General features: G+C 43.8%; 1 protein-coding gene across 7 annotated transcripts in view; it reads left to right on the plus strand.

Annotated features, from left to right (window-relative positions):
• adgrb1a (adhesion G protein-coupled receptor B1a) overlaps nucleotides 1-26567 on the plus strand; it is a 658584-nt gene that overhangs the window by 336347 nt on the left and 295670 nt on the right. For all 7 annotated transcript variants that reach the window (XM_085992449.1, XM_085992450.1, XM_085992451.1 and 4 more), the window contains exons 14-16: nucleotides 7424-7499; nucleotides 16323-16425; nucleotides 17987-18030. In XM_085992449.1, the coding sequence (XP_085848575.1) occupies nucleotides 7424-7499; nucleotides 16323-16425; nucleotides 17987-18030 (223 nt within the window). The remainder of the gene's footprint in view (nucleotides 1-7423; nucleotides 7500-16322; nucleotides 16426-17986; nucleotides 18031-26567) is intronic.

Consider the following 26567-nt stretch of genomic DNA (forward strand, 5'->3'; position numbering starts at 1 on the left):
AACTAACTTGATTGAGTTTTTTGATGAGGTAACAGAGAGGGTTGATGAGGGCAATGCGGTTGATGTGGTGTACATGGATTTCCAAAAGGCGTTTGATAAAGTGCCACATAATAGGCTTGCCAGCAAAGTTGAAGCCCATGGAATAAAAGGGACAGTGGCAGCATGGATACGAAATTGGCTAAGTGACAGAAAACAGAGAGTAGTGGAGAATGGTAGTTTTTTGGACTGGAGGAAGGTATATCGTGGTGTTCCCTCGGGGTCAGTACTAGGACCACTGCTTTTCTTGATATATATGAATGACTTGGACTTAGATGTACAGGGCACAATTTCAAAATTTGCAGCTGACACAAAACTTGGAAGTACAGTGAACAGTGAGGAGGATAGTGATAGACTTCAAGAGGACATAGACAGGCTGGTGGAATGGGCAGACATGTGGCAGATGAAATTTAACACAGAAAATTGCGAAGTGATACATTTTGGTAGGAAGAACGAGGAGAGGCAACATAAACAAAAAGGTACAATTCTAAAGGGAGTGCATGAACAGAGAGACCTGGGGCTATATGTGCACAAATCATTGAAGGTGGCAGGGCATGTTGAGAATGCGGTTAAAAAAGCATACAGGATCCTGGGCTTCATAAATAGAGGCATAGAGTACAAAAGCAAGGAAGTTATGATGAACCTTTATAAAACACTGGTCTGACCTCAACTGGAGTATTGTGTCCAATTCTGGGCCCCGCACTTTAGGAAGGATGTGAAGGCCTTAGAGAGGTTGCAGAAAAGATTTACAAGAATAGTTCCAGGGATGAGAGACTTCAGTTACGTGGATAAACTAGAGAAGCTGGGATGTTCTTCTTAGAGCAGAGAAGGTTGAGAGGAGATTTGATAGAGGCGTTCAAAATCATGAGGGTTCTAGACAGAGTAGATAGAGAGAAACTGTTCCCATTGGCGGAAGGGTTGAGAACCAGAGGACACAGATTTAAGGCGATTGGTAGAACAATCTAAGGTGATATGAGGATAAACTTTTTTACACAGCGAGTGTTTCTGATCTGGAATGCACTGCCTGAAAGGGTGGTGGAGGCAAATTCAATCATGGCTTTCAAAAGGGAATTGGATAAGTACCTGAAGGAAAAAAAATTGAATGGCTACGGGGAAAGGGCGGGGGAGTGGTAGTAGCTGCAATGCTCTTGCAGAGAGCCGGCACGGGCTCGACAGGCCAAATGGCCTCCTTCTGTGCTGTAACCATTCTATGATTCTGTGATAAATAAAAATAAATCATAGATTCAATATCATTGAAAAAAATCTAGAGGGAAGATGAGGAGAAATTTTTTCACTCCAAGCATTGTCAGGATCTGGGACACTCTACCTGAAAAGGTGGTGGAAGCTGATTCCATAAATAATTTTAAAAGAAAGTTGGACAGGTACATGAGGATGATCAAGTTACAGGGTTATGGACAAAAAGCGGGGTTGTGGGACTAAGCAGGACTGCTCTTTCAAAGAGGCAGCACAGGCACGATGGGCCGAATGGCCTCCTTCTGTGCTGTAAGTTTCAATGATTCTATGATTCTATAAATATGGGTTATCAGGAGAAGTACAATAAAGATCCTCCATGAGACATGACGGTTCCTGGGCTATGGAGATGTCATTGTCAATCAATGTCAATGATGAATTGTAAAATTAATTAGATATTCTGGAGTTTTTGGAAGGTTACAATGAAAAAAATGTATTGAATCTTTCCTTGGGAGATGAAACGGATTGGGTGCAGCCCATGATAGCTGATTCTACATATAAATATACCAAAAATGACAGACAGGAAAGATACTGGTCCATCCAGCCTGTCCCATATAATTGTGCATCATAATACGTAGAAACCTGGAAGGAACAGGCTTGGTGGGCTGCATGTTTCCATGTCTTCTCATGTTCTTCAATGTAAACATAAAAAGAATGGAATAAGAAAAAAATATTTGGTTCAACAAACGAGCTCCTTCCACAGACCATTGTCAACCTACCATAGTATGGTCTCTACCCCACTAATTTGATTTATGGCATAATTACTCCTTAATCTTCAGACATAATCAAGGGGAATCTCCAGGATACTTAACCATTCCCATACTTGGACAGTTCAATCTGACCTGTTGCCCTCCATCAACAACCCTAGCCCCATCAACGCAGGAGTTGCTGTGTACAGTGGCGAGATTCCCAAGGCTGAAATCTCTACACACATGCTCTGGCAGTAAATAAGCCTGCTGCAAAAAGCTGTTCTGCTTTTTAAGACCTGTAATGTTGCTATGATTTGTCCCTTGTGGATCTCCTGTACAGAACTTACAACATTATATAGGACACAGGTAGACACTTCAGAACAACAGAAAACAACAGAAAAATACTATCCCCAAAAGGAACACTACTGCCAACAGTATACTGTAATACAATTTCACGGTGGTTCTCCATGTAATGCATTGATCAGTCTCTGGTGTTTCCCTGTGGAATGGACTGCTCAGTAGAGTTTGAAATTGAGTTGAGTAGTTGGAGTTTTTTGATTCTAGATTAAGATTCATAGTACAGTACTCACGGTTAGGATGGCATGAATTTCAACCTGATTTTTTTTTTAATGTCAAGAGAAGGGCACCAGGGCTTTTACAGTTTAGTGCCTCAATGTAGCCAACAGTCCTCAATTTCACCCTGAGTTTACTCTGCTACAGGCCTTTGAAGACCTGAGCAGCACACAATTTCCTGGCCTCAATTTGGAGGGAGCACCAATTCCAACCCTGCACTCACACAACATATTTAAAACAGCTGAATCTGGGGAAAGAAACAGCCAGTTCAGTGAAGATCAAATCAGGCACTTGTGTGAAGCCTGACTTACACAGGAGCAAGCAGACTGAGTTTTGTTGAAGGATCTGAAATGTTAACCTTTTATTTCTCCAATCTTAGGACACAGCACCATATTATTACAATGGAAAAATCTGTAGCTGATGTATTCTGTGCACTGGGAGAGGGTTCTTGTGCTAGTTTTTAATTCAAGTGTATGCAAAACAAATGTAAACTGGCAAACATGCTGTGTATTCCAGCATTTCCTTTGTTGGTTAGGTATTGCTCAATACTATTTGTCAAAAGTCGACCATGATTGAAAGCTGTCATTTTTATCAGGCATCCTTTCGTAAATCTTCCTGCTTCCTTTCACCCTATCGCCTGCAGTAATGGGGCTTTGTGCAGTGACATATGATCTTGTCATGTCTCCTGTTATAAAGACCTGGCTGCCTTTTCTTATGTATTTCACATCTTATGATCTGGGGACAAAAGCCTTCTGCAGCGGTATCAGTTTCGTTTATCAAATTTGCTTGAAAGGCTCTTGTCTGATGCCGACCTGAGTTGAATGTTCCTGAAGCAGAAATTGGAGAGACATCTCCAACATTTCCAATGACAGCCAACATGGCCCTTTTGTGAAGAGACATTTAAAATCTACACATGTACCCTGACCTTCAATAGTTTTGTTTCTGTTAGGGTCTAGATCCCTTTGCAGTGAGGTTTCTGTGAAAATTACATTTTTTTTTCTCATTTTAATTTTAATTAATTTTTGGGTGAGCTTGACTTCTTTGTGCTTAAGTGTGAGGGAAGTTAGCACTAGGGAATGGAACTCTTTTCCTTTTTAGGCACTCAAGCCCCAATTTTAACCTAAGCCACCTGGCGGGAATAGGGCAAATTCGGGTCAGCAAACCCATTTTACACCCTGCCTGATGATACTCTCCATTGAAGTCAATGGAGCGTAAACCTGGACGTGGTGTAAAACAGGCGTCTGACCCGAAGCTGGGCGGTTAGGTTAAAATTGAAGCTCGAGTGGCAGTATCAAGCGCGATTAGGTCAGCCATCTGTCGAGCAACACCTCCTCTACTTAGCAGGAAGAGTAGTCTTCACTGCATCAGTGAGCCATTCCATTCCTCAATATATTCATCTTTGTGAGATTGTAAGGCCAGGTTTTAAGGCAAAGTTTTGTGCTGCAAGCTAATATTATACGGAAACTAGCTTAACATTTCCCGAACACATATATTATAGAATTCTGGGTTTCCCAGTTCTGACGAAAGGTCATCGACTTGAAACGCTAACTCTTTTTCTCTTTCCACAGATGCTGCCTGACCTGCTGAGTATTTCCAGCATTTTCTGTTTTTATTTCAGATTTCCAGCATCCGCAGTATTTTGCTTTTGTATTATAGAATCCTTACAGCTATTATAATGAATAGACTTTCATCCCATCAGTTTGGGTTAGATTTGAACCCTGGACATCAAAGGCTGGTTGGTATACAGGTAGACTACCCTTTATCCAAACTTCCGAAAACCGAAACCCTCTAAAAACCGAAAGTTTTTTCGTTCAGCATAAGTCGTGCGCACGACATGACCAGAGTGGCGCACGACTTACGCTGAGCAGGGCAGAGGGTCACTGAGTTCCCTCCTGGGTAGGAGATTGCAGGCCGAGCCGGGCAGTGTGAAGGAGGTATACCGGGAGAGTGAACCCAACAATACAGCGGCCCGTCCGATAGCTGCAGCGGCCTGTCTGATATTCTTTTCTCCCCCCCGCCGACCCCCCCCCTTTCGGATAAGGGATAGTGTACCAGCCTTTATCCGCACTTCCGAAAACAGAAAACCTCTGAAAACCGAAAGTGGTGGCTTACGGGGTGCTGCCCCGTAATACCTTCTGAAATCCGAAATTTTCCGAAAACCGAAACACGGCTGGTCCCAAGGTTTTTGGATAAAGGATAGTCTACCTGTACTAACTTCCCTTTTCCTAATTATTTATATTAGTTTTTCATTTCTCCACTGAATTTTAGGTGCAGGGAAGGGAGGGCGATAATTTAAACTACTGACCATAAACACTATAGAGCAGCAATCAACAAAGCAATAGAATATTAACAGTAGTGCAAGTCAGAGGATGTTGTGCTAATACTGTGAAGTGGTCTGGTCAGGCAGCACCTTGAGTACTGTTTGGGCCACTTAGACACGAGGGATATTCAAATCCTGGAGATGGTGCCGAAACGCATTTGCAGAGGACTGAGTTATGAGGAAAGATTGGAAATACTTAGGCTATTCAGCTTGGAAAAATGTGGCTGAGAGGGATCTTCACAGAAGCATCTAAGATAGTAAACGGCACAAGAAATATAAATCCAGAGGACTATTTCAAACTCAACTATGACAGTAGGAAAAGGGGGCATGAGTTTAACCTAGTAAAAAGTAAACGTAGGACCAACGTCAGGAAATTGTTCATCATAGAAAGAGTGACAGCATGTGGAATGGGGTACGGTAGCATCGTGGTTATGTTACTGGACTAGTAATCTACTAATGATGCAGAGACACGAGTTCTAAATCCCACCATGGCAGCTGGGGAATTTAAATTCAGTTAATTAAATAAATAAATAAATAGTATCAGTAATGGTGACCATGAAACTACTGGATTGTCGTAAAAACCCAAGTAGTTCACTAATGGCCTACAATGTGATGCAAGACCCACAGCAATGTGGTTGACTCTTAACTGCCCTCTGAAATGGCCTCGCAAGCTGCTATGACAAAATCAGCACTGTGGGAGTACCTTCAACACTGGTTCAAGAAGGTGGCTCACCACCACCTTCTCAAGGGCAATTAGAGATGGGCACTAAATGGCGGTCTTGCCATATCTTGTGAACGAATAAAAAAAAAAATTGACTTCTGAGTAGAGGAGGCAAAAACCCTGTAATCATTTCATAAACAGCTGGGTGTTGTAACAAAGTGGGGTGGCAACTGTAAGGAACTTGGTCTGCTTTATGCTTATCTATCCTGTGAGACCCATTCAGGAAATTGTTGGCAGGAACTACTGACCATAAACACTATAGAGCAGCAATCAACAAAGCAATAGAATATTAACAGTAGTGCAAGTCAGAGGATGTTGTGCTAATACTGTGAAGTGGTCTGGTCAGGCAGCACCTTGAGTACTGTTTGGGCCATTTAGACACAAGGGATATTCAAATCCTGGAGATGGTGCCGAAACGCATTTGCAGTGGACTGAGTTATGAGGAAAGATTGGAAATACTTAGGCTATTCAGCTTGGAAAAATGTGGCTGAGAGGGATCTTCACAGAAGCATCTAACATAGTAAACAGCACAAGAAATATAAATCCAGAGGACTATTTCAAACTCAACTCCTACAATTCTGGGTCTTGAATTAAAGAAAGAACTTGAATTTATATAGTGCTTTTCACGACAACAGGACATCCCAAAGTGCTTTACAGCCAATGAAGTACTTTTGAACTATAAACACGGTTGTAATGTAGGAAATGAGGCAGCCAAGTTGCACAAAGCAAGGTCCCACAAACAGCAGAGGAACATAGGAACAGGAGTAGGCCATTTTGCCCCTCGAGCCTGTTCTGCCATCAATGAGATGATGGCTGATCTGCGACCTAACTCCATATACCCGCCTTTGCCTCACATCACTTAATACCTTTGGTTAACAAAAATCTATCATTCTCTGATTTAAAATTAACCATTGATCTGGCATCAATTGCCAGATAATCTGATTTAATGCTGTTGGTTCAGGGATAAATATTGACCAGGTAACCGGGAGAACTCACCTGCTCTTCTTCGAATAGTGTCATGGAATCTTTTACATCCGCCTGAGGGCAGACGGGACCTTGTTTTAACATCTCACCCAAAAGGTGGCACCTCTGACAGTGCAGCGCTTAGTCAATACTGCACTGAAGTATCAACCTACATTATGTGCTCAAGTCTCTGGAGTGGGATTTGAACCCCCAACCTACTGACTCAGAGGTGAGAGTGCTATTACTGAGCCGGGGCTGACCTCTTGGTTTTAACCGCCTATGCTATTGTTCAATTCTACTGCCCTCCAATGAGGGCTTTTACATTTTCTAATGCAACAATTACAAATAAAATTGACATCATATGCTGTGGACAGTGATGCAAAAAAAAGGTGTATGGAACGAGACATAGCTGGTTCCATTTCTCCCAATCCAGGCGTTTCATTCCAGTCAAACATTTTGCAATTATTAAGACACTTTGTTTGGACTAGCCACATCACTGGACAGTTATGAGGAGGTGGTGGGTGAGTGGGTGGGTGCGGTTGCCTGGGAAATAAACAGTCTTCAAGCTTCATTAAACTATCCAAAATCATAATTAAAAGGCATGACTAAAGCTGAAAATTGTCAGAAGATGAGGTGAATCAAGAAATGCTGATTAGGTGACTGCCTGTTGAGGGTCACAGATGCGGGGGAGATGCTGCAGCAATATTAACCAGTCTGCTTTATAACTTACCCATAAAATATATTCTTCTATAGCCCAAAATTTTCTTGCCATATGTGTTTAATCACTTTATAAGCTCTTCGTTAAGAACTTGTCTACACTTTCCAATGATTCTACATAAGTGAGTGATAAATCTGTACTTGTATTTGCAGAGCCAGATGATTCTTCAGTTTATGTGATAGGAACTGTCCTCTATAGAAACCTGGGGGCATTTCTGGATCTTCAAAGGTAAGTTTGATTCAGTTCATGGCTGAGTTTATTTTAAATAGATAAAACTAACAGCTTCTATAGTAATGCTCAAGAGAGTCAAAACTTCTCATGTAGGGGATGGAAACTCTTGGGGTTAAGTGTTGCAAATGTTAAGTATTTGGCCCTTATTTACCCTGTATGATTTTTTCTTGAAGTTGTGATGAGTAGTTTTCATATTGAAGAATTCCACAAAAGAAATTGTATCATTTGCTCCTTCCATACATATTTGGGTGATTACAAGGGAGTCCCCTCAGATTGCAAATATTGCTCACCATTGATTAATGTTCCCTGTTTTTGGAATGATCAAGAGATCCTATCAGAGGATCTTATTTTTTTTTTTACCCTGTTTCTGGTATGCTTCACTTCTGTCAGAAAAAAAAATCACTTGAGACTGAAGTTTAAGAAAAGTTTGATAAAAGTAAGAATCACTATATAATTTTGTGTGTAAATATTATGTCCAAAATATTCTCTTTGAATTATAGCAATAATTACCTGTAAAGAATAACAAAGGGCAACAGACACTGAGGGTTGAATTTTGCCGGCGCTCAGATGGCGGGTTCAGAGGCAAGTCCGCTGTCAAAATGGCGGTGATTGACAGCGGGGCGGAAGTCCGCTCTGAACCCGCCTCCGTGTCAGTTTCCCAAGTGTCGGCTCTGCCTTGGGTTTGCAGACCCGGCACTAAGCGATGGGTCAGGCAATTGAGATACTTAAGAAGCTGCTTAAAGGTATTTAAGCAGCATTTTACCAGGTCCTAACGATTTTTCCATGTTTTTTACGAGGTTCCCAGTGCTCGGGGATCATGTCAGGTAAGTGTGTCGGGTTTTCAATGACTCTGTATTGCTGTGAATAGTTGACTGCTGCAAAAGTGGTATAAAAGCTATCATTTCACAGCTGTTCAATTTCCAATCTTAGAGGCTGGAGCCTTCAGGATTTGGAATACACTTTTCAGCTTTATGGAGGTTTGAAGTGTTTGGAGCAAACTCTCTATCCAGTGTCACCTTCTTGGAGCAACCTCTCTTACCACTAACAGATCGCTTCTGCCATCTCAGGTTCAGCTGCCATCTATTCCAGCAGCATCGGTGCCCTTGAAAAAATCTCACCTTGGTCCTCAGAATCCCACCATGATCAGCCCCAAAACAAACATCACCAGCATCACTAGGCACACCAGTAGCACCAACAACAGCACCAAACTTCTCTGCAATCATCTGATGCTGCACAGGACACAGGGCATCAGCACATAAGAACATAAGAAATAGGGGCAGGAGTAGGCCATACGGCCCCTCGGGCCTGCTCCGCCATTCAATAGGATCATGGCTGATCTGAATCTAGACTCATGTCCACTTCCCTGCCCTCTCCCCGTAACCCCTAATTCCCTTATCTGCTAGGAAACTGTCTATCTCCATTTTAAATTTATTTAATGTTGCAGCTTCCACAGCTCTCTGGGGTAGCAAATTCCATAGATTTACTACCCTCTGAGTGAAGAAGTTTCTCCTCATCTCAGTTTTGAAAGGGCAGCCCCTTATTCTAAGATTATGCCCCCTAGTTCTAATCTCACCCATCAGTGGATACATCCTCACCGCATCCACCCGATTAAGCCCCCTCACAATCTTATATGTTTCGATAAGATCGCCTCTCATTCTTCTGAACTCCAATGAGTAGAGTCCCAACCTACTCAACCTTTCCTCATATGTCAACCCCCTCATCTCTGGAATCAACCGAGTGAACCTTCTCTGACCCAAGCACATTTCTGCCCAGGAGGCCAGGGATGGCCACACCATGGCCAGATTTACTTCAGTTGACACTGTACACCCTGGCTGCCACATGATGCGCCATATTGGCACCACCCCACACCAGCACCATAAAGCATCCCTACAATGCCCAAGCCATTCCTTTCACACTCATTACCATTGGGCGGTGGGGGATGGGGTACCGTTATGTCTCGCCATTCACTGCAACTCACTAAGCCACTTCCAAAGGTGCGCACATATCTATCCAAGAAGGCAAAGTGTTGAAAATAAAGATTTCAATGTTTGACAATACATTAACAGAAACTTTACATGAACATTGGCGATAACACCCAAGTACCTACCCTTGTGTGTTGTTAGTTGGTATGATTTTACAAGGATGAGGTTAAGTGTGAGAGGTGGCTAGTGAGATGAGGAAGTGATCATGTAGATAGAGAGGGATGGGTGGAGGTACAAGGTAAGTTGGTGTGAATAAGGATGTGCAGGAGTAGGGTAGGGAAGGCAGAGTGATGGGAATGTGATGAGTGGCATAGCTGGATGAGGTTGAGTGTGGCTTTGCAGTAATGTTTTGTGATCTATTGCGATCATTGAAAGGTTTGCACCACTGCAGCCTGCTCCTCCTGACGACATCCCTGCTTGTGCTCTCCTGTGCAATGTGCAACCAGGCTGCGTTGGTCCCTAGGGGAGGTCTCTTCTGCCCATTGGAAGGGAAGAGAACCTCCCTGCGTGCTGTGACTCCCTCCATAAGCATATGGAGGGAGTCATGGGAGAGCCTGGGTGCAGCCGTGCACCTTTGTGCAGTGCTTGTCAGTGTTTGCAGCACCTCAATGCTGCAGAACACTGACAGCACAACTATCAAAATAATTGTGGACATGTTCCCTTGAAGAAAACACGCTTCCTATTAATTGGCCAGAAACCTCGCAGGGTGGGCTTAACAAGCCCAATCAACGTAAAATCTTGTTGGAGGCCGGGATTGAGACAGATGTGAGGTCCCCACATGCCACGGACGTCGCCCGCTCCGGACCCACCGAATTTGGAAAAATCCAGCCCTGAGAATTTCCTCAGGGATTCTTCCAATTGGCTGCTTTGAGGCGAATCCTATTTACGTAGTGTATCCAGGGATCTACAGAAGTTGCGGTAGCCAATCGGGAGAACCCCGAGGAAACACCTGCCGAGAGAGATTTTACTTCAGATTGTACGTTCCCCATCCCTCTATTCACCTCTTTTCCTGAGGGCACTGACTCTTCCTGAGATACGACACCACAGGAATCTTCTGGACTCCAGTACCATGTCAGAGTCGCCATTCTTCTTATGGGAGCCTATTCATCGCAGCTGTGCCTGATCCTCCCCTCATCCGGCATTCACACGTGAGCACTTTCCTGCTGGGGTGACCCTGAGCAGGCGCCATGGCTGACTTTTTATCCCTTTTTCTTGCTCATGAGTGCTGAGGCCAGTTGTAGCAGCAACTGAGATCAGCCAACTCAGCACAGATTGGGAATGGGATCTGAGAGTTTCCTGGTCAGTACCACACCATATCAGGCAATCATTTACTGAACCATTAGGACAACAATTATTTTTAAATAAAACAAATTGCATGGAGAAATTTAGGGATAAATTCCCCTTTGTTCCTTTAAGTTCCTGTTCAGAGTCGTTACCCCTGAAGTGACCTTTCAAAGACTGTCACTTGTATGGTTGCTATAATGCAGCAAAGCAGTAACAGTAGAAAAGGAAGCTTGGCTGTCATTGCTGCTGTTATTTAACTGAGATGCATGAACATTGTACCTGTTCTATTACGTGGCTGTCGCCATGGAGAAGCAATCTTACTGCAGTATTCTACCTTCAGCGAGGAAAACAACTTAGACGCTATGGATTTTATGGCGACAAATGGACAATTAGTGAAATAAAACAATTGATTTAAAGTGCTCACTTTGGATCTGTAGCCGTCGGGTATTTTCTTTATACACTGAATATCAGATCCTGAAGTAATCCATCCTGGAAGGTCACCGAGTTGTAGGTTTTTCATTAATCTAGTAATTCCTGTTGAATCATTTGTATGCAGAGCTTTCTTTGTTGCAGTGAAATGGTTGTTCAGCTCGAGTCCAAGCATACATTTATTGATCAAACGGCAGGTTGGAAGGATTTATATAGGGAGTTACTGGACTGGAGTGCATTAAAGGACAATGGGACAATTCAAGAATACTGATATCATACACTCTAAGAGCAAGATTATTTTACTTTTGGTAGTTTGCACCAGACCAGCTGTTATGTACAAGGGCTACGTTATTTTCAATAATTATACATGCTGTAAAGGTTAAATAGGCCACAAAGCATGCCACTGATGACTGAGATCTGTCAGGGCTGTTGAGTGCACCATTATTGACTGTATGAGACAAAGTCATGCACAGGAAATTAGGGTATACAATATGATGAAACCCTTGAGGTGACCAGATAGGCCATTGCTACAGAAATATTTCTGTTGCGCCGCTTTAATCCCTGTCAATAGGTTCTCAAAATGGACAATCTCTTCAAAAGACAGGTGAAAATGTCTTTATAAAAGAATGGGACATTATAACGTATAGCCCATAAAACATCCACATTTTCTTCAACTTCTACACTTTGTACAGCACTAAAAAAAATTGGTTGGTTAGCGCCTCTGGGGGGCGCTAACGGGGCGCTGGGAACTTAGCGCCCGAGCGCAGCGATTTTAGCGCCGCTCGCAAAATTGACCAGTCATTTTGCGGCAGCGCTAAGCACTACCGCCACGATCTCCTGCGCCCGCAGATCATGACGTCAGTCGAGCGTGTAGCGCCCCGGACTGGATATTGAGCACCTGCCGCTAGGAACGACAGGTAGAGGGAAACGCTTTCAAGTCGGCAAGGGGCTGGGGGAGCGCTATTTAAAGGCGGGTGCTTCCTGCCTTTTCTTGTCGGCAAAACTTTTGGTACACGAAGGATGAGAGGGAGAGAGACGTCTGGAGAGATTTAACATTATCCTGAGGAGTTTTGGCCCTCAGCACCATTTTTGAGGTTCCTAAGCGCCGAGCTCTTTCCCTGGGCCTATCCATTAGTGCTTCCAACACAATTGCTTTAGAGGTCTCTCTAGGCTGAGATTCAAGACTGCAATGAGTAGGGTGTAGCTGGCCAACAAGGTGGCCCCTCCTCTTTAAGAACTGGATGGCGCCAGTCTGTCTGGCTTCCATGGTAACTGACATCGCCTGAGCTTCGGTAGCGTTCTGAGGTAGCGCCTCGCTCCCCGAGGTTAGCGCCTTAAGAGAGGTGTGTAGCGCCTGATTTAGCGCTCAAATCACCTCCAGGGGCGATAGAGGCAAATTTTGCAGTCGGAGGTGATAATTAGCGCCGGGCGCTAAACTTTGCGCCCGGACGATATTAGCACCCCAAAATGGCCGATACCCAATTTTTCCCGCTTAATAGTTTAAACAGACTACTCATTCGTAAGTTGCTGAATGACTTGAGGGGGAACTTACACAACTCAATCACAACTGCAGTGATCGCGGGTTATATGATTCCTCCCTCCTTTGCTGATGCATTCCATGTTCAACAGCACATCATTGAGCTTCATAACGACATAAAACATTTGAGGAAGAGGAAAAAGCCATTATGTCTGACACGTACCCCATTTGGTAGATCAACCCCATCCATCCAACTTCTCAACATAGAGTAAGTTTAGTGAAACTACGTTTCCTCAACAGCGCCTCACAAGATGCAAGCACAGATTGGAAAATTGAGGTAGCAGTGTTATCGTTCTATCTACAGTACCATCCATCCAGCAAGGCGGCCAGAGTGCAACAATTACTCCTCAATCTCTTCACTCTCCAGAAGTGCATAATTGCCTGTTGGGTCCATTTATAATGTGTGGTTCAATGATCTTGACTGGCAGTTAATTCCACAAGCACGGTGGCATAGTGGTTAGCACTGTTGCCTCACAGCACCAGGGACCTGGGTTTGAATCCGGCCTCGGGTGACTGTCTGTGTGGAGTTTGCACATTCTCCCCGTGTTTGCGTGGGTTTCCTCCGGGTGCTCCGGTTTCCTCCCACAGTCCAAAGATGTGCGGGTTAGGCTGATTGGCTATGATAAATTGACCCTTAGTGTTAGGGGGATTAAATACGTGGGGTTATGGGGATAGGGTGGGATATGTGTTGGTGTAGGGGTTACAGGGATCGGGTGGGATATGTGTCGGTGCAGGCTCGATGGGCCGAAATGGCCTCTATCTGCACTGTGGGGTTTCTGTGATTCTGTGAATTACTCTTGCAATAAAAACAAGTTCCATCTGACTTCCCTCTTACTCTCTATTTCTTACTGTTTACCTTCTGTCATGGCAAACAGTTTACTTGGATCGACTTTGTATTTAAATCACTTCATCTATTGTATGTAGTTTACAAAAAAACTAACAAATAATGAGAGAGAACGATGATACAGCCACCTAGGTCAGCACTGAAATTGTTAACATTTGAAAAGCCTACAGGTCTTCCCACAATTCCCTGCAGCAGCTGCCGATAGCTTCCAGCAGTTAGTCATCTTTACTCAATTTCAGAAATACTGATTTGCAGAAAGGTTGCCCTTGGTTGCAAATTGTGGATTGCTGCTTTTGATTGATGATGCCTTGCCGATGATATAATGATGATGTGATACTGCACTGCATTTATCCACCAACAGCCAGGGGAGAGATGTAGAAACACAGTGGATTGGGTGGAAAATAAATAAGCTTTCAGGAAGAATTGAATAGGAATAATGGATTTCTTGTGCATGGTCTTGCCAAACTAATGATAGGGCATTATTTGTGGCAAATAAATACTTACAAGCTATTCTAGATTTGAGGGTGACCATAGATCCCTGTTTTCCGGGGACAGTCCCCGGATGAGGGACTGAGTCCCCGGGCAAAAAATGTCCCTGGTTCAGGAAACTCGTTCCCTAATACACGCAGGTTCAAATCAGGCAACACGTGACCCGAAGCTGCCCTGCGGTCGGTCAATAAAGTGGGCGTGTCTGTGCAACGGGGCAGGGATGTCAGTCTCCTGTTTTCAACCAGTAGAAGGGGTGGACTCACTGAGGGACTTTAATTTGTGCAGCGATCGCGCGCTGTGGCTGCAATATGCTCCGCCGCCCCTTCCCTTCGATGCTGACGAGAAATGGGCCCCAGAGCCAAAATGTCCGAGTAACGGGATTCCGCTGGTAATCGGACTAATGAACGACGGCTGGAGCCGGGCTGTGTGGATGTCCCAGGAGCTGGCTCAGAGCTGCTTTTTTGCAGATTCACTTTGCATCAAAATAACAAAAATCTTTGCCTTGCTACGCTGCGCAACCTACATTTTCCGTCCCGTACTTTGCTGTACTCCCACCCTGTGTGTCCCTGGCATCGGTTTGAAAAATATGGTCACCCTGTATGTATAATAAGAGGGCACGAAAATATTTACGGTTGCCATAGTAATTGGGAATGTTAATTAGGAATCAGTGGGAATCTTTGAGTGCCATCCTTATCATGGCATGATGACAGAATGATTTCTATATTAAGATTTTAATATCATCACAAAAAGAATTAAAGTGGAAGATGGAAAATAATCTTACGCAGAGAAAAGTTTGAATGTTGAAATCTCTGCCACGAACCATTATTGAATAAATTATTTTAAAAGAGAATTATATACGTATTTGAAAAAGAGAAATGTTAAGAGTGTGGAGGAGAAACAGGAGAGTGTGTTTAGACTAGGTGGCTCACGTGGAGAAAACCAGTGGCGGAGACTTGGTGGGCCAATTACTGTGCTGTAACATTCAATGATTCCAGTCGTTTTCTCCTTGAACAATGAAACTGATCCCTCAGTAACTCTGAACTTGCATCTTGTGAGATTTACAGTATCTTTGCAAAGCACCACTAACAATGATTTGCATTGGACCACATCCCCTGACTGTGTTGAGTATCTCCCTCCCTCTTTGGAGGAGAGGAGCCGTTCGGAATCTTCTCTGGGGATCTCTCTCACATGAGATTGCGATCTCCCACATAGGATTGTGCTCTGGTGTGTTGGCTCCTCTCAGCATTCATCTCAGGGAAGTGTGTGAAGAAGGTACAATGCAGATTCACTAGGATACTGTCTGATACAAGGAATTACAAATATGAAGAACGACTTGAAAAATTGGGTCTTGTTCGTCAGAACAATGCAGAGTATGGGGTGATGAAATAGAAGTGGTTATAATTTTGAAAAGATGGGGCAAAGTAGAAAGAAGCAGACTGTCTCCAGTGGTGGGACTAGCTGAAGTGCTCTTGCAGACAGCCGGCACAGTCTTGATGGGCTGAATGATGGCCGCCTTCTGTGCTGTAACCATTCTATGATTCTAGCAAAAGGGAACAAGGGACCATAGGTAGATTAAATTTAAGAGATTTAGAACTGAGGGCTGGAGAAACCTACAGAGTTGGGAGGCTGTGGAATTCAGTCCTACAATGAGTGGTTGAGGAAGAAACTATGTCAACATTCAAGATTAGATTGGATAGGTGGTTGAAGGAAAAGGGTTTGAAGGGATAGAGGAACAGAGTGAGTAAATGGAGGGCAAACGCCAACACGGACTGTTTCTGTGTTGTAACTCGTATGTATATCTATGTTTATTATAGAGGTGGGATTAATCCCGGCAAGGACAGTGGTAGTGAAATCCCTCTATTAAAATTTTAACTACATATACTTCTGGTTTGAAGTGTTACCTTAGTGACTGAAAATAACATGGCTCGGGTGCTGTTCAGCCTTCGCAGCTCTATCAACCAGTTGTCTTAATATGACTGGTTGAGTCTTCATTTCATTAAGAAAATAACCTAACTGTATTGTAGCACACAGTCAGTCAAAGCCACAATGTTACAGTAAGATTCTCTGCCCTGCTCATGATGGGTAACCAGCAACACTAACATAATTAATTCAAGTCAGCAACTGACACAGAAGCTGTCAATAACACAGCCACAGTTGTAAGACCCAGTTATTTTATGCTTTGACTTAAAACAATTAGTACTGCACAGAGTATTTTAAATCATTAACATATTGCTTGTCTTTTGATTAAATTTCAGGAATGCCACAGTGCTGAATTCCAAGATAATCTCTGTTATTGTGAAGCCTTCTCCAAAATCTTTATCCAGCCCTTTGGAAATTGAATTTTCTCATCTATATAATGTAAGTTAAGGTATTCAAATATGTACAGTGCAACAGAATGCCTTCAGTCACAACACTTTGAATTAGGTTCATTTGGAACTGTCCCCCTTAAGTGCACATTTTATTCCTAACTGAAAATAGCTGTGCCGATATGAAAATTAAAATATTATGTCATCAGTGAAATAATGCTTGAAAAACAGTCCTTGGTTAATTATGAGGAACTTGAGCAGACCTGCCTGTGTGTTCTGTGCACAAATGGTTACAAGTTATTTCGGTCTTGCCAAGGAAACCGTGGAAACAGCAATAGCCAGCGCAGTAAAATGGAACGTCTTTCATTAATTCCGGTGCAGTGTTGCTTCCTGCACTTCCAAAAAAAAAATAACCAATTCAATTTCTCTATCTCACTGGGGTGGAATGTGCATGTGAGAACTGAGAAGTCACTTTAACTAGATTACTACAGCACGGGGAAATCTTCTGGACAACCATTTAATATGCGAGAGCTTCGTTTAAATATTAACTGTACTCTAAATCACGTAAATATCCCCAGTGCGATGCCCCCATTAGTTTAGCGTGTGATCGTGTTGTGAATTCCGCTTATCTATCTGGAGTGAGTATTAACGGTAATGTCAAGCATGAAGGAGCTCTTAAAGGGGAAAGCTTTTTGACTGATGTGTTTTTCTTAATTTCTATTTTTTCAGTACCTTGTTAGTATTTCTTTCTGTTTTGTTACTCCCCAGGAGCTAGGGGTCGTATTGTTATTGACATTATAACATGTAGGGAGTGCTTCTGTAAAGGCAGACGGGTAGTAGTTATGCTACTGGAGTAGTAATCCTGGGGCCTGGAATCACAACATTGCAGTTTGGGAATTTTAATTCAGTTTTAAAAAAACGACTAAATAAATCTGGAATAAAAAGCAGGTATCAATAAAAGTTACCATGAGGCTTTCGGATTGTCGTAAAAGCCCAACTGGTTCACTGATGTGATTCTATGATTCGATGATGTCCTTCAGGGAAAGGAAACCTGCCATCCTTACCTGGTCTGGCCTACACGGGACTCCAGGCCCACGCTAACGTGGTTGACTCTTAACTGGCCTCTGAAATGGTCTCGCAAGCCACTCAAAAACTGCATCCAGAAATGGTTTATGACTTTATCCACCTACAGTCTCACTTTCAGGGAATTATGTATTTGCATCCCTATGTCTTTCAGATCCTTCAGAGTTTTGAGAGTGTCTTTGATGGCAGGAGATCTAACCAGACAATTAGGTGCTGAGGTCAGTGCACTTGACCTGGGAGCTCCTAATTTCTTGGTGATTAACGTGAATGATGGGAGTATCTGATCATGGCTGACTGATCTCTGCCTCCAATTCTCCCATTTGTATTCCTGTTAAGCAAGGCATTTGCACCCAGAGCCTTACAAAATTTACCCTAGTGATACATGTAATCTGCATTGAGAAGAGATTGAATTAGTAGCTCACAAAGGATTAGCAGGAATTTAGGCATGCGCGAGATTTATTGTTTAAAATTCAATATGCATCTTGGGTAGAATCAACTGTATTTTAACAAGTGTTCATTTTCTTTAACAGGGCACTACAAATCAGTCGTGCATCGCATGGGACGAAACAGACATGTAAGTTTTTAAAAATGTAAAATTCAGTCTACTAACTAAAAATGGCCTCAAAGAACAATTTGTCATGTCCAGCTGGAAGTTTAACAAGGAAATTCACTCATATTGCAAAAAGAGTCTTTTTGATTCTGTGTTGGTGAGATTTTCTTAACAGATCTATTAAATTCATTCATATTTTTATTTATCCAGAATTTCCTTTTTATTTTTGTCATTTGCTCCCCCTCCTTGTCTTCAGGCACTGATTGATGCATTGGGACTGGTATACATATGCCCGCAGTCCTCTGGTATCTCATCCAAGTAGCCATTCTTCCCGTGTGAGTCTAGACAGTCAGTGTCAGGTGGCTAATCATTACGAGGGGCAACAAAGCCAAACCTGAACCTATCTTCGATCAATGGGCACATATGCACTTTCCAGCAGGAACTTGAGCTGATTTCTTCCCTTTCCTAGCCGGAAATGCTGTGGCCAGTTCCAGCCCTAGCTGCTGCCTCCTGAGATCAGCTCCGTCAGCACAGATCAGCAATCGAACTTGAGACACCTCTGCGACGATAGCAAAATACTGCGGATGCTGAGAATCCGAAATAACAACAGAAAATTTTGGAAAAACTCAGCAGGCCAGGCAACATCCGTGGAGAGAGAAATAGAGTCAATGTTTCAGGTCGAAACCCTTCATCGGGACTGAAACGTTGACTCTATTTCTCTCTCCACGGATGTTGCCTGGCCTGCTGAGTTTTTCCAGCATTTTCTGTTGTTATTTGAGATACTTCTGGTCTGAATGGCTCAGTACCACATGGGGTAGTACATTTGCTCACAAATCTATCGGGTCACTTTTCTCATTCCAACGGGTGCTATTTTTTTTAATGAAAAACTGTTCTATTTTATAGTATTGCATCTTTATTAGTGTTATTATTTTGTATGACTGCAAGTCACTCTCAAGCAAAGAGAATGAATCTTGATGGAAATTTTGAGCCCTAAAATTTCGAGGAGTTTTAACTGAAGCGGCTGCTCAGTTGGCATGTGTTCTGATCGTTTTCCAGTCGATTTTATCAACATCAGTTGTGGGTTCCATTACTTATACATAATATTTAGACCAAGAAGCACAGATGCCACAGGGCTGCAAATGTCAAGGCTCATCAACCTCTATTGCTCGCTCAGTGCAGCCTCTGTCATCTTTTCTGTTAATGGGTGAAGGGGCCTGAGTTCAGCAGCTTGACTCAGTTGATGGCTTTAATCTACCCGAGGGATTCAAATACATAATTCTCTGAAAGTGTGAGTGTAGGTAGATGAAGCCATAAAGTTGAGATCAAACTGACTGAAGTCTATCACATTCAGGAGAATGAATTGAACCTTAATTGACTTTGCCTTGCCTAATACACTGCGAAAAATGAAAGTCTAGATTACATCCATTTGTAATGCTAACGTGTCTGGGCTAATGAACACTGAAGTCCTGCCAGTAAATATTTGATTCACACTCAAATCCAATGCATATAATGAAACAGAAAGGCCACTGCTTTCTTGACCACTCTACACATTATACTTGAGCATCTTTTTTTCCTGATTATTTTTCCTCGCATCTATTTTATTCTTTCTAATTTTTCTCTTTCCTTCTGCTAAAGGCACGGCATGTTGGGGAATAGCTCCATGAGGTGCCCGCAGCCCTATGGTACCTCAATCTAGTGGTCATTCTTCATGTATGAACTGTTGGTATGCTATTTGACCCTGAAAGGCGCAGTTCTTCTGCACTCACCCAAAATCCATATGCACTGTTCAGCATAGGTCACGAGAGAAATCAGGAAACTACATTTATCCCAGATTACTTCAGCTGGTCCTAAACAGCTGCAAAGTTATTTAAGAGGTAAACTGCTGCAAAGGAAGAAGAGATGTTGGGAGCAACGAGAGGCAGTCATTACCATTCTTACCCTACCTGCTGATTTATGAAACTACCTCCAGTATACATAGATGAGAGAGTAGCTTACTTCTAACTACTGTACAACAAAGTATCACTTAATCTTTACCATAAGCTATATATCATGTATCAAACCAATAGAATGCCTCTGCCACTTTCAACAGCTTTGTTAACAATACAATTACCATCCCTCCCCCTTTTGCTGACCATATCTACTACCTGTTGACTTCACCTCCTCAAATTACTCAATTCACCTTACTCAATTTGGCAATCACCGTTAGTTTCTAATGGAAGCAACGCCTCAATCAAAGATGCAGCCACATTTTAAATGCAATAAAACAAGAGGAATCTGACTTTACTTTCCAAGAGCTTTAAGGCCTCAAACATAATGGGCTGGATTTTCCAAGCCCCGAGGAGGCGGGCATGGAGGCGGGACTGCCGGTAAAGTAGCAGAAAGTGGGGGGCCGATGGCAAACCCGCCCCCATCCCACCTCCGTGCCCTTTTGCCAGGAGGCGGGAAGATGTGTTGCTTCGGGTCCCATGTCCTGGAGGCAAGAAAGGCATTAAATCCTTTTAACTGCCTGTTAACAGCAGGCCTGTTAACAGGCAGAAAAAAGGATTAGTGCCATTTTACCTTCACAGGTGAAGGCTTCCCGACCTCGGAGAACCCCGCCGGGTTGGAGGAGAGGTGAAGGAGGTCTGCGGTGGTCGGAGGCACCTGGAAGTAAGATGTAGAGGTGAGCGATGGGTGCAAGTGTGGAGTGGTAAGTATGTAAGGTGAGTGATAAGTGTTAAAAAATGTTCACTTACCTTGTTTTCTTCCTACAGCCTTCATCCACCCTGGATCGGGAGACCCGACATCTTGCTTGTCGATTTCACAGACTGGCTGTTGGATCCTCCGAACCAACAGCCATCTGAAATCGACAAAGTTGAAAGGTTTGATGAGTCCTGAACACAAGGACTCATCAAACTACAGAGAATGCCAGTGTTTGACAGCTTCACAGAGCTGTCAAACACTGACATTTCTTCTTTCAAGAAGTCTTGACAGATAGCACGTCAGACGTTGACGTGCTCTGTCAGTGACTTCCTCCCTAATTGGCCTGCTGAGCCTACAGGGCAGGCTTAACAAGGTCAATCAGGGGAAAGTCCCTCTGGTTGGTCAGATGATGATGCAGGTGGGACATTGACACAACAAGCAGCAGTCCCGCCTCCAACTTGTCTCCATTGAGAAAATCCAGCCCAATATCTAGCTCTGGTCCGGTTCAGTTATACTGTCTGTGTTCAGGTTGGCTAAGCATTGTGATGTACTCTTGCCAAAACCTGTTATTGACTGTTGCTCTTGTAGTTTCAAAGTTCTTTGTATTTACTGTGTTAAATTCATAGTTCCTATCCTGTTCCCACCATCAATGCAGTGATTAGCAGATACCTTGATAATGAATTTCTGAAACTGACTTAAAATTGGCAGAGCCAATTGTAAAAGGCATAAACTGCACCCCAGTGATGAAACTTGTTTATTATTACATCTAGGTTGTAAAGTTTTATTTGATTTCTACTTTTTTAAATGATGCTGGTAATGATTTTACAATTTTGTTGGGATGTTTATTGAATTGCCTCTGCAGGACGGACTTATCTGAATGTTAGAAACAAGCACAGGTTCAGCAGGTGCTCTCAGGGCTGCACTTGTGGTGTATCCAGGAATGCTGACTTTTTAATTTCCACAGTTAATTATTCATTATATTTTCTGACTTCAATGGAAATAAAAACCGGGAGTGATGTAAAACGGGCTGCTGATTTCTCTATCACCCGTTTAACACTGTTGCGCAATGTCAAAATCCACCCCAGAGAGTGGCGCCGCTACAGCTGATGCTCCAAATCGATTAATCAAAGAAATAGCTGGAGTCTCGTCCCAATGCTCTGCTCTCAGTTGAATTGATAGCGATTATCTAGAACACTACTGAGCTAAAGGGTGGGGAGAATTAGCCAGGGTTCTAACTCCTGAATGCATTCGAGTGACCTCTGTTGGAAGGTGCTGGTAGATGTCAGGTGAGCGCCCCATTATTTTGAGTCTTCATATTTGTATTCCCTCATACCAGGCATCATCTTATTGTGGGGTACCGTAGGGATCGGGCCTTGGACCCCAGCTATTCACAATATATATTAATGATCTGGACAAGGGAACTAGATGTAATATCTCCAGGTTTGCAGACGACACAAAGCTGGGTGGGCGTGTGTGCTGTGAGGAGGATGCTGAGAAACTCCAGTATGATTTGGACAGGTTGGGTGATTGGGCAGAAGCATGGCAGATGCAATATAACGTGGATAAATGCGAGGTTATCCACTTTGGTGTCAAAAACAGGAAGGCAGATTATTATCTGAATGGCAATAGATTGGGAGAAGGGGAAGTGCAATGAGACCTGGGCGTCCTTGTGCACCAGTCGCTGAAGGTAAGCATGCAGGTGCAGCAGGCGGTTCAGAAGGCAAATGGTATGTTGGTCTTCGTAGCGAGAGGGTTTGAGTACAGGAACAAGGATGTCTTGCTGCAGTTGTACAGGGCCTTGGTGAGACCACATCTTGAGTATTGTGTGCAGTTTTGGTCACCTTATCTGCGGAAGGATGTTCTTGCCATGGAAGGAGTGCAGCGAAGATTCACCAGGCTGATATCTGGGATGGCAGGAATGACGTATGAGGAGAGATTGGGTCGATTGGGCTTGTACTCGCTGGAGTTTAGAAGAATGAGAGGGAATCTCATTGAAACTTATAACATTCTAACAGGACTAGACAGACTAGATGCAGGAAGGATGTTCCCGATGGTCGGGGAGTACAGAACCAGGGGTCACAGTCTAAGGATAAGGGGTAGGCCATTTAGGACAGAGATGAGGAGGAATTTCTTCACCCAGAGAGTGGTGAACCTGTGGAATTCTCTACCAAAGAAGGCAGTGGAGGCCAATTCATTAACTATATTCAAGAAGGAGTTAGATATATTTCTTAAGGCTAAAGGGATCAAGGGATATGGAGAGAAGGCAGGAACAGGGTACTGTGTTTGGATGATCAGCCATGATCTCATTGAATGGCGGAGCAGGCTCGAGGGGCCGAATGGCCTACTCCTGCTCCTATCTTCTATGTTTCTATGTTTCTATTGAAACTATGCTTTACTGTCTCTCTTGCCTCAACATCCTTCCTATAATGTGGAGCCCAAAATTGTACTCTGTGCTCTTGTGAAGGTTTTATATAGATTTACTTATATGTTAATCATGTCGATTTTCACAATATGGGCATCCCTGCTGTGGGATACAGCATTTTTGGTTGCTGTAGATTGTATGCTATTCTCAAACTCATGGAATACAATTGCAAAGTATTTACAGCATAGACACCGTCCATTCGGCCCAACAGGTCTATGCCGGTATTTATGCTCTACACAAGCCTCCTCCCTCCCTACTTCATCGAAGCCTATCACCATATCCTTCCATTTCTCCCTCGTGTACTTATCTAGCTTGTCCTTCAATGCATCTATGTTATTTGCCTCAACTACTCCATAGGGTAGCAAGTTCCACATTCTAACCACTCTCTGGGTATATCCATTTGATGCACTGGTCCATATCTCAATTATTTCCTGTAACAAAGCATTCCAAACTCAGACAACTAACTCTACACTCTGTGTAAAGAAATTTACATCGAATTTACAGCACAGAAACAGGCCATTCGGCCCATCAGGCCAATGCCGGTATTTATGCTCCACATGAGCCTTCCACCCTACTTCATCTTACCCTATTAACATATCCTTCCACCCCTTTCTCCCTCATGTACTTACCTAGCTCCCCCTTCAATGCATCTATGCTATCCACCTCAATTAGTTCCATATTCTCACCATTTTTTGAGTAAAGAAGTTTCTCCTGAATTCCTTACTTGATTTATTAGTGACAATCTTATATTTATAGCCCCGAGTATTGGTCTCCCACTCAAGTGGAAACATCTGTACGTCTACTCAGTCGACCCAGTTCATAATTTTGAAGAACTCTACAAGGTCAGCACAATATCAGGTGGCCCAGATGCTGACACGGTCAGCGGACAATTAGGTCTCGGGGGTGGGGGGGGGGCAAGATCACGGATGATGGGGTGGGATGGAGGGTGGGAGCCTGGGGCAGCAGTGGCACACATTATTCTTGTGGAGCCTGGAGGAACATTTCTGCTCCTTATGGCCTCACACATAATTTTATACTTGCCCCTTTGGGGCCGCTTCTTCTTGCACATCAGGTTTTACCGAGCGGAGCATGCATGATGCATGTTCTGCCCATTTGGCCCTCTAAATTGCATCGGGGTCTGAAGTACATCAGTAAACTCTGATTTGCATAAATTAACAAGGCTGGTGCTTGATTCAGGCGAAGACCTGGCCATGAGTTCCAGCAGGGCAGAAACAGGCCAGTGAGTCAACCACCTTGATTTTAAATCCACTGCCGACCAATTTCTGCCTGGCCAAGAGAGTTAAAATAGCCTTTTTTTTACTTACTTTTATCAAGCCTTCTATTAAACAAAAATTGTATGTGGGAGTGATCAGGTGCTGCATCATAATACTGTATTGCATGGAGCAGTAGAAGGTGGCTTCTTGTCTACCAATTTCTGTACCATAAGTTTGGAAAAATGAGCAGGAAGAGTTAGAAGTTGAGTCAACCCATTCAGCTATTATGCACCTCCTAGTCAACTGTTCAGTGTAGGATTGCCATGGATTAAGCACTAGGTCTTCTTTAATTCAAACATTGGTTTGTGCCACGAGGGCCCATAATACACAAAATTGAAGGAAGAGGATGTAAATAATTGGACTCTTGTGACAAGGAATGCTCCTGCAGTGCAGCCAGGTCTATCGGGCCCCATGACAATTCATTCATTTGTTAATTAATTTAAAAAAAAATCATTCTTGGGATGTGGGCATGGCTGGCAAGACCGGTATTTATTGCCCAACCTGAGTTGCCCTGGATACACTGAGTGGCTTGCTATGATACTTCAGAGGGTAGAGCCAACCACGCTGGTGTGGGACTGGAGTCACATATAGGCCAGACCGGGTAAAGACAACGGGTTTCCTTCCCTGAAGGACATTAGTGAACCAGATGAGTTTTTATGAGATTTTTAAAAAATTCATTCCTGGGATGTGGGCATCGCTGGCAAAGCCAGCATTTATTGCCCATCCCTAATTGCCCTTGAGACGGTGGTGGTGAGCTGCCTTCTTGAACTGCTGCAGTCCGTGTGGTGATGGTACTCCCACAGTGCTGTTATGGAGGGAGCACCAGGCTTTTGACCCTGTGACCATGAAGGATCGGCGATATACTTCCAAGTCAGGATGGTGTGTAACTTCGAGGGGAACTTGCAGGCGATGGTGTTCCCATGCATCTGTTGCCTAGGTGGTAGAGGTGGCGGGTTTGGGAGGTGCTGCCGAAGAAGTCTTGGCGAGTTGCTGCAGTACATTTTGTAGATGGTATGCACTGCAGCCACGGTACGCTGGTGGTGGAGGGAGTGAATGTTTAAGGTGATGGATGGGGTGCCAATCAAGCAAGCTGTTTTGTCCTGGATGGTGTCAAGCTTCTTGAGTGTCGTTGGAGCTGCACTCATCCAGGCAAGTGGTGAGTATTCCATCACACTCCTGACTTGTGCCTTGTAGATGGTGGAAAGGCTTTGGGGAGTCAGGAGGTGAGACACTCGCCGCAGAATACCCAGCCTCTGACCTGCTCTTGTTGCCACAGTATTTATGTGTCCAGTTTGTGTGGTGAAGGTACTCGCACAGTGCTGTTATGGAGGGAGTTCCAGGATTTTGACCCAGTGACAATGAAGGAACAGCGGTATACTTCCAATTAAGTTTTTGGTCAATGGTGACCCCAGGATGTTGATGGTGGGGGATTCGGCAATGGTAATGCTGTTGAATGTCAAGGGGCGATGGTTAGACTCTCGCTTATTGGAGATAGTCATTGCCTTGGCACTTGTGTGGCGCGAATCTTACTTGCCACTTGTCAACCCATGTGGTTCATTAATGTCCTTTAGGGTAGGAAATCTGCCAACCTTACCTGGTCTGGCCTATATGTGACACCAGACCCACAGCAATGTGGTTGACTCTTAACTGCCCTCTGAAATGGCCAACAAGCCACCCAGTTGTACACAACCGTTACGAAAAACAATAATAAGAATAAAACCGGATGGACCATCCAGCATCGACCTCGGCACCAGCTTCGGATATGAGAACGGCACACCCAGCCCAGTCGAACCAGCAAAGTCCTCCTCACTAACATCTGGAGACTTGTGCCAAAATTGGGAGAGCTGTCCCACAGACTCGTCAAGCAACACCTGGGAATCCCTGGCCCAAGACTGCACAAAGTGGAGGAGAAGCATCCGGGAAGGCGCCGAACACCTCGAGTCTCTTCGCCGGGAGCAAGCAGAAGCCAAGCGCAGGCAGTGCAAGGAGCGCATGTCAACCCAAGCACCCCACCCACCCACCCCTTCAACCACTGTCTGCCCCACCTGTGACAGAGACTGTAGGTCCCGCATTGGACTCATCAGTCACCTGTGAACTCATTTTTAATGTGGAAGCAAGTCATCCTCGGTTCCGAGGGACTGCCTCAGAGAAGATGAGAGACTCACAGAATCATACCTTTCAGC

The sequence above is a fragment of the Somniosus microcephalus genome, chromosome 7 (assembly GCF_052327205.1).
Source record: "Somniosus microcephalus isolate GS21.2 chromosome 7, FLI_Smic_1.0, whole genome shotgun sequence".
In the NCBI taxonomy this organism is placed as follows: domain Eukaryota; kingdom Metazoa; phylum Chordata; class Chondrichthyes; order Squaliformes; family Somniosidae; genus Somniosus; species Somniosus microcephalus.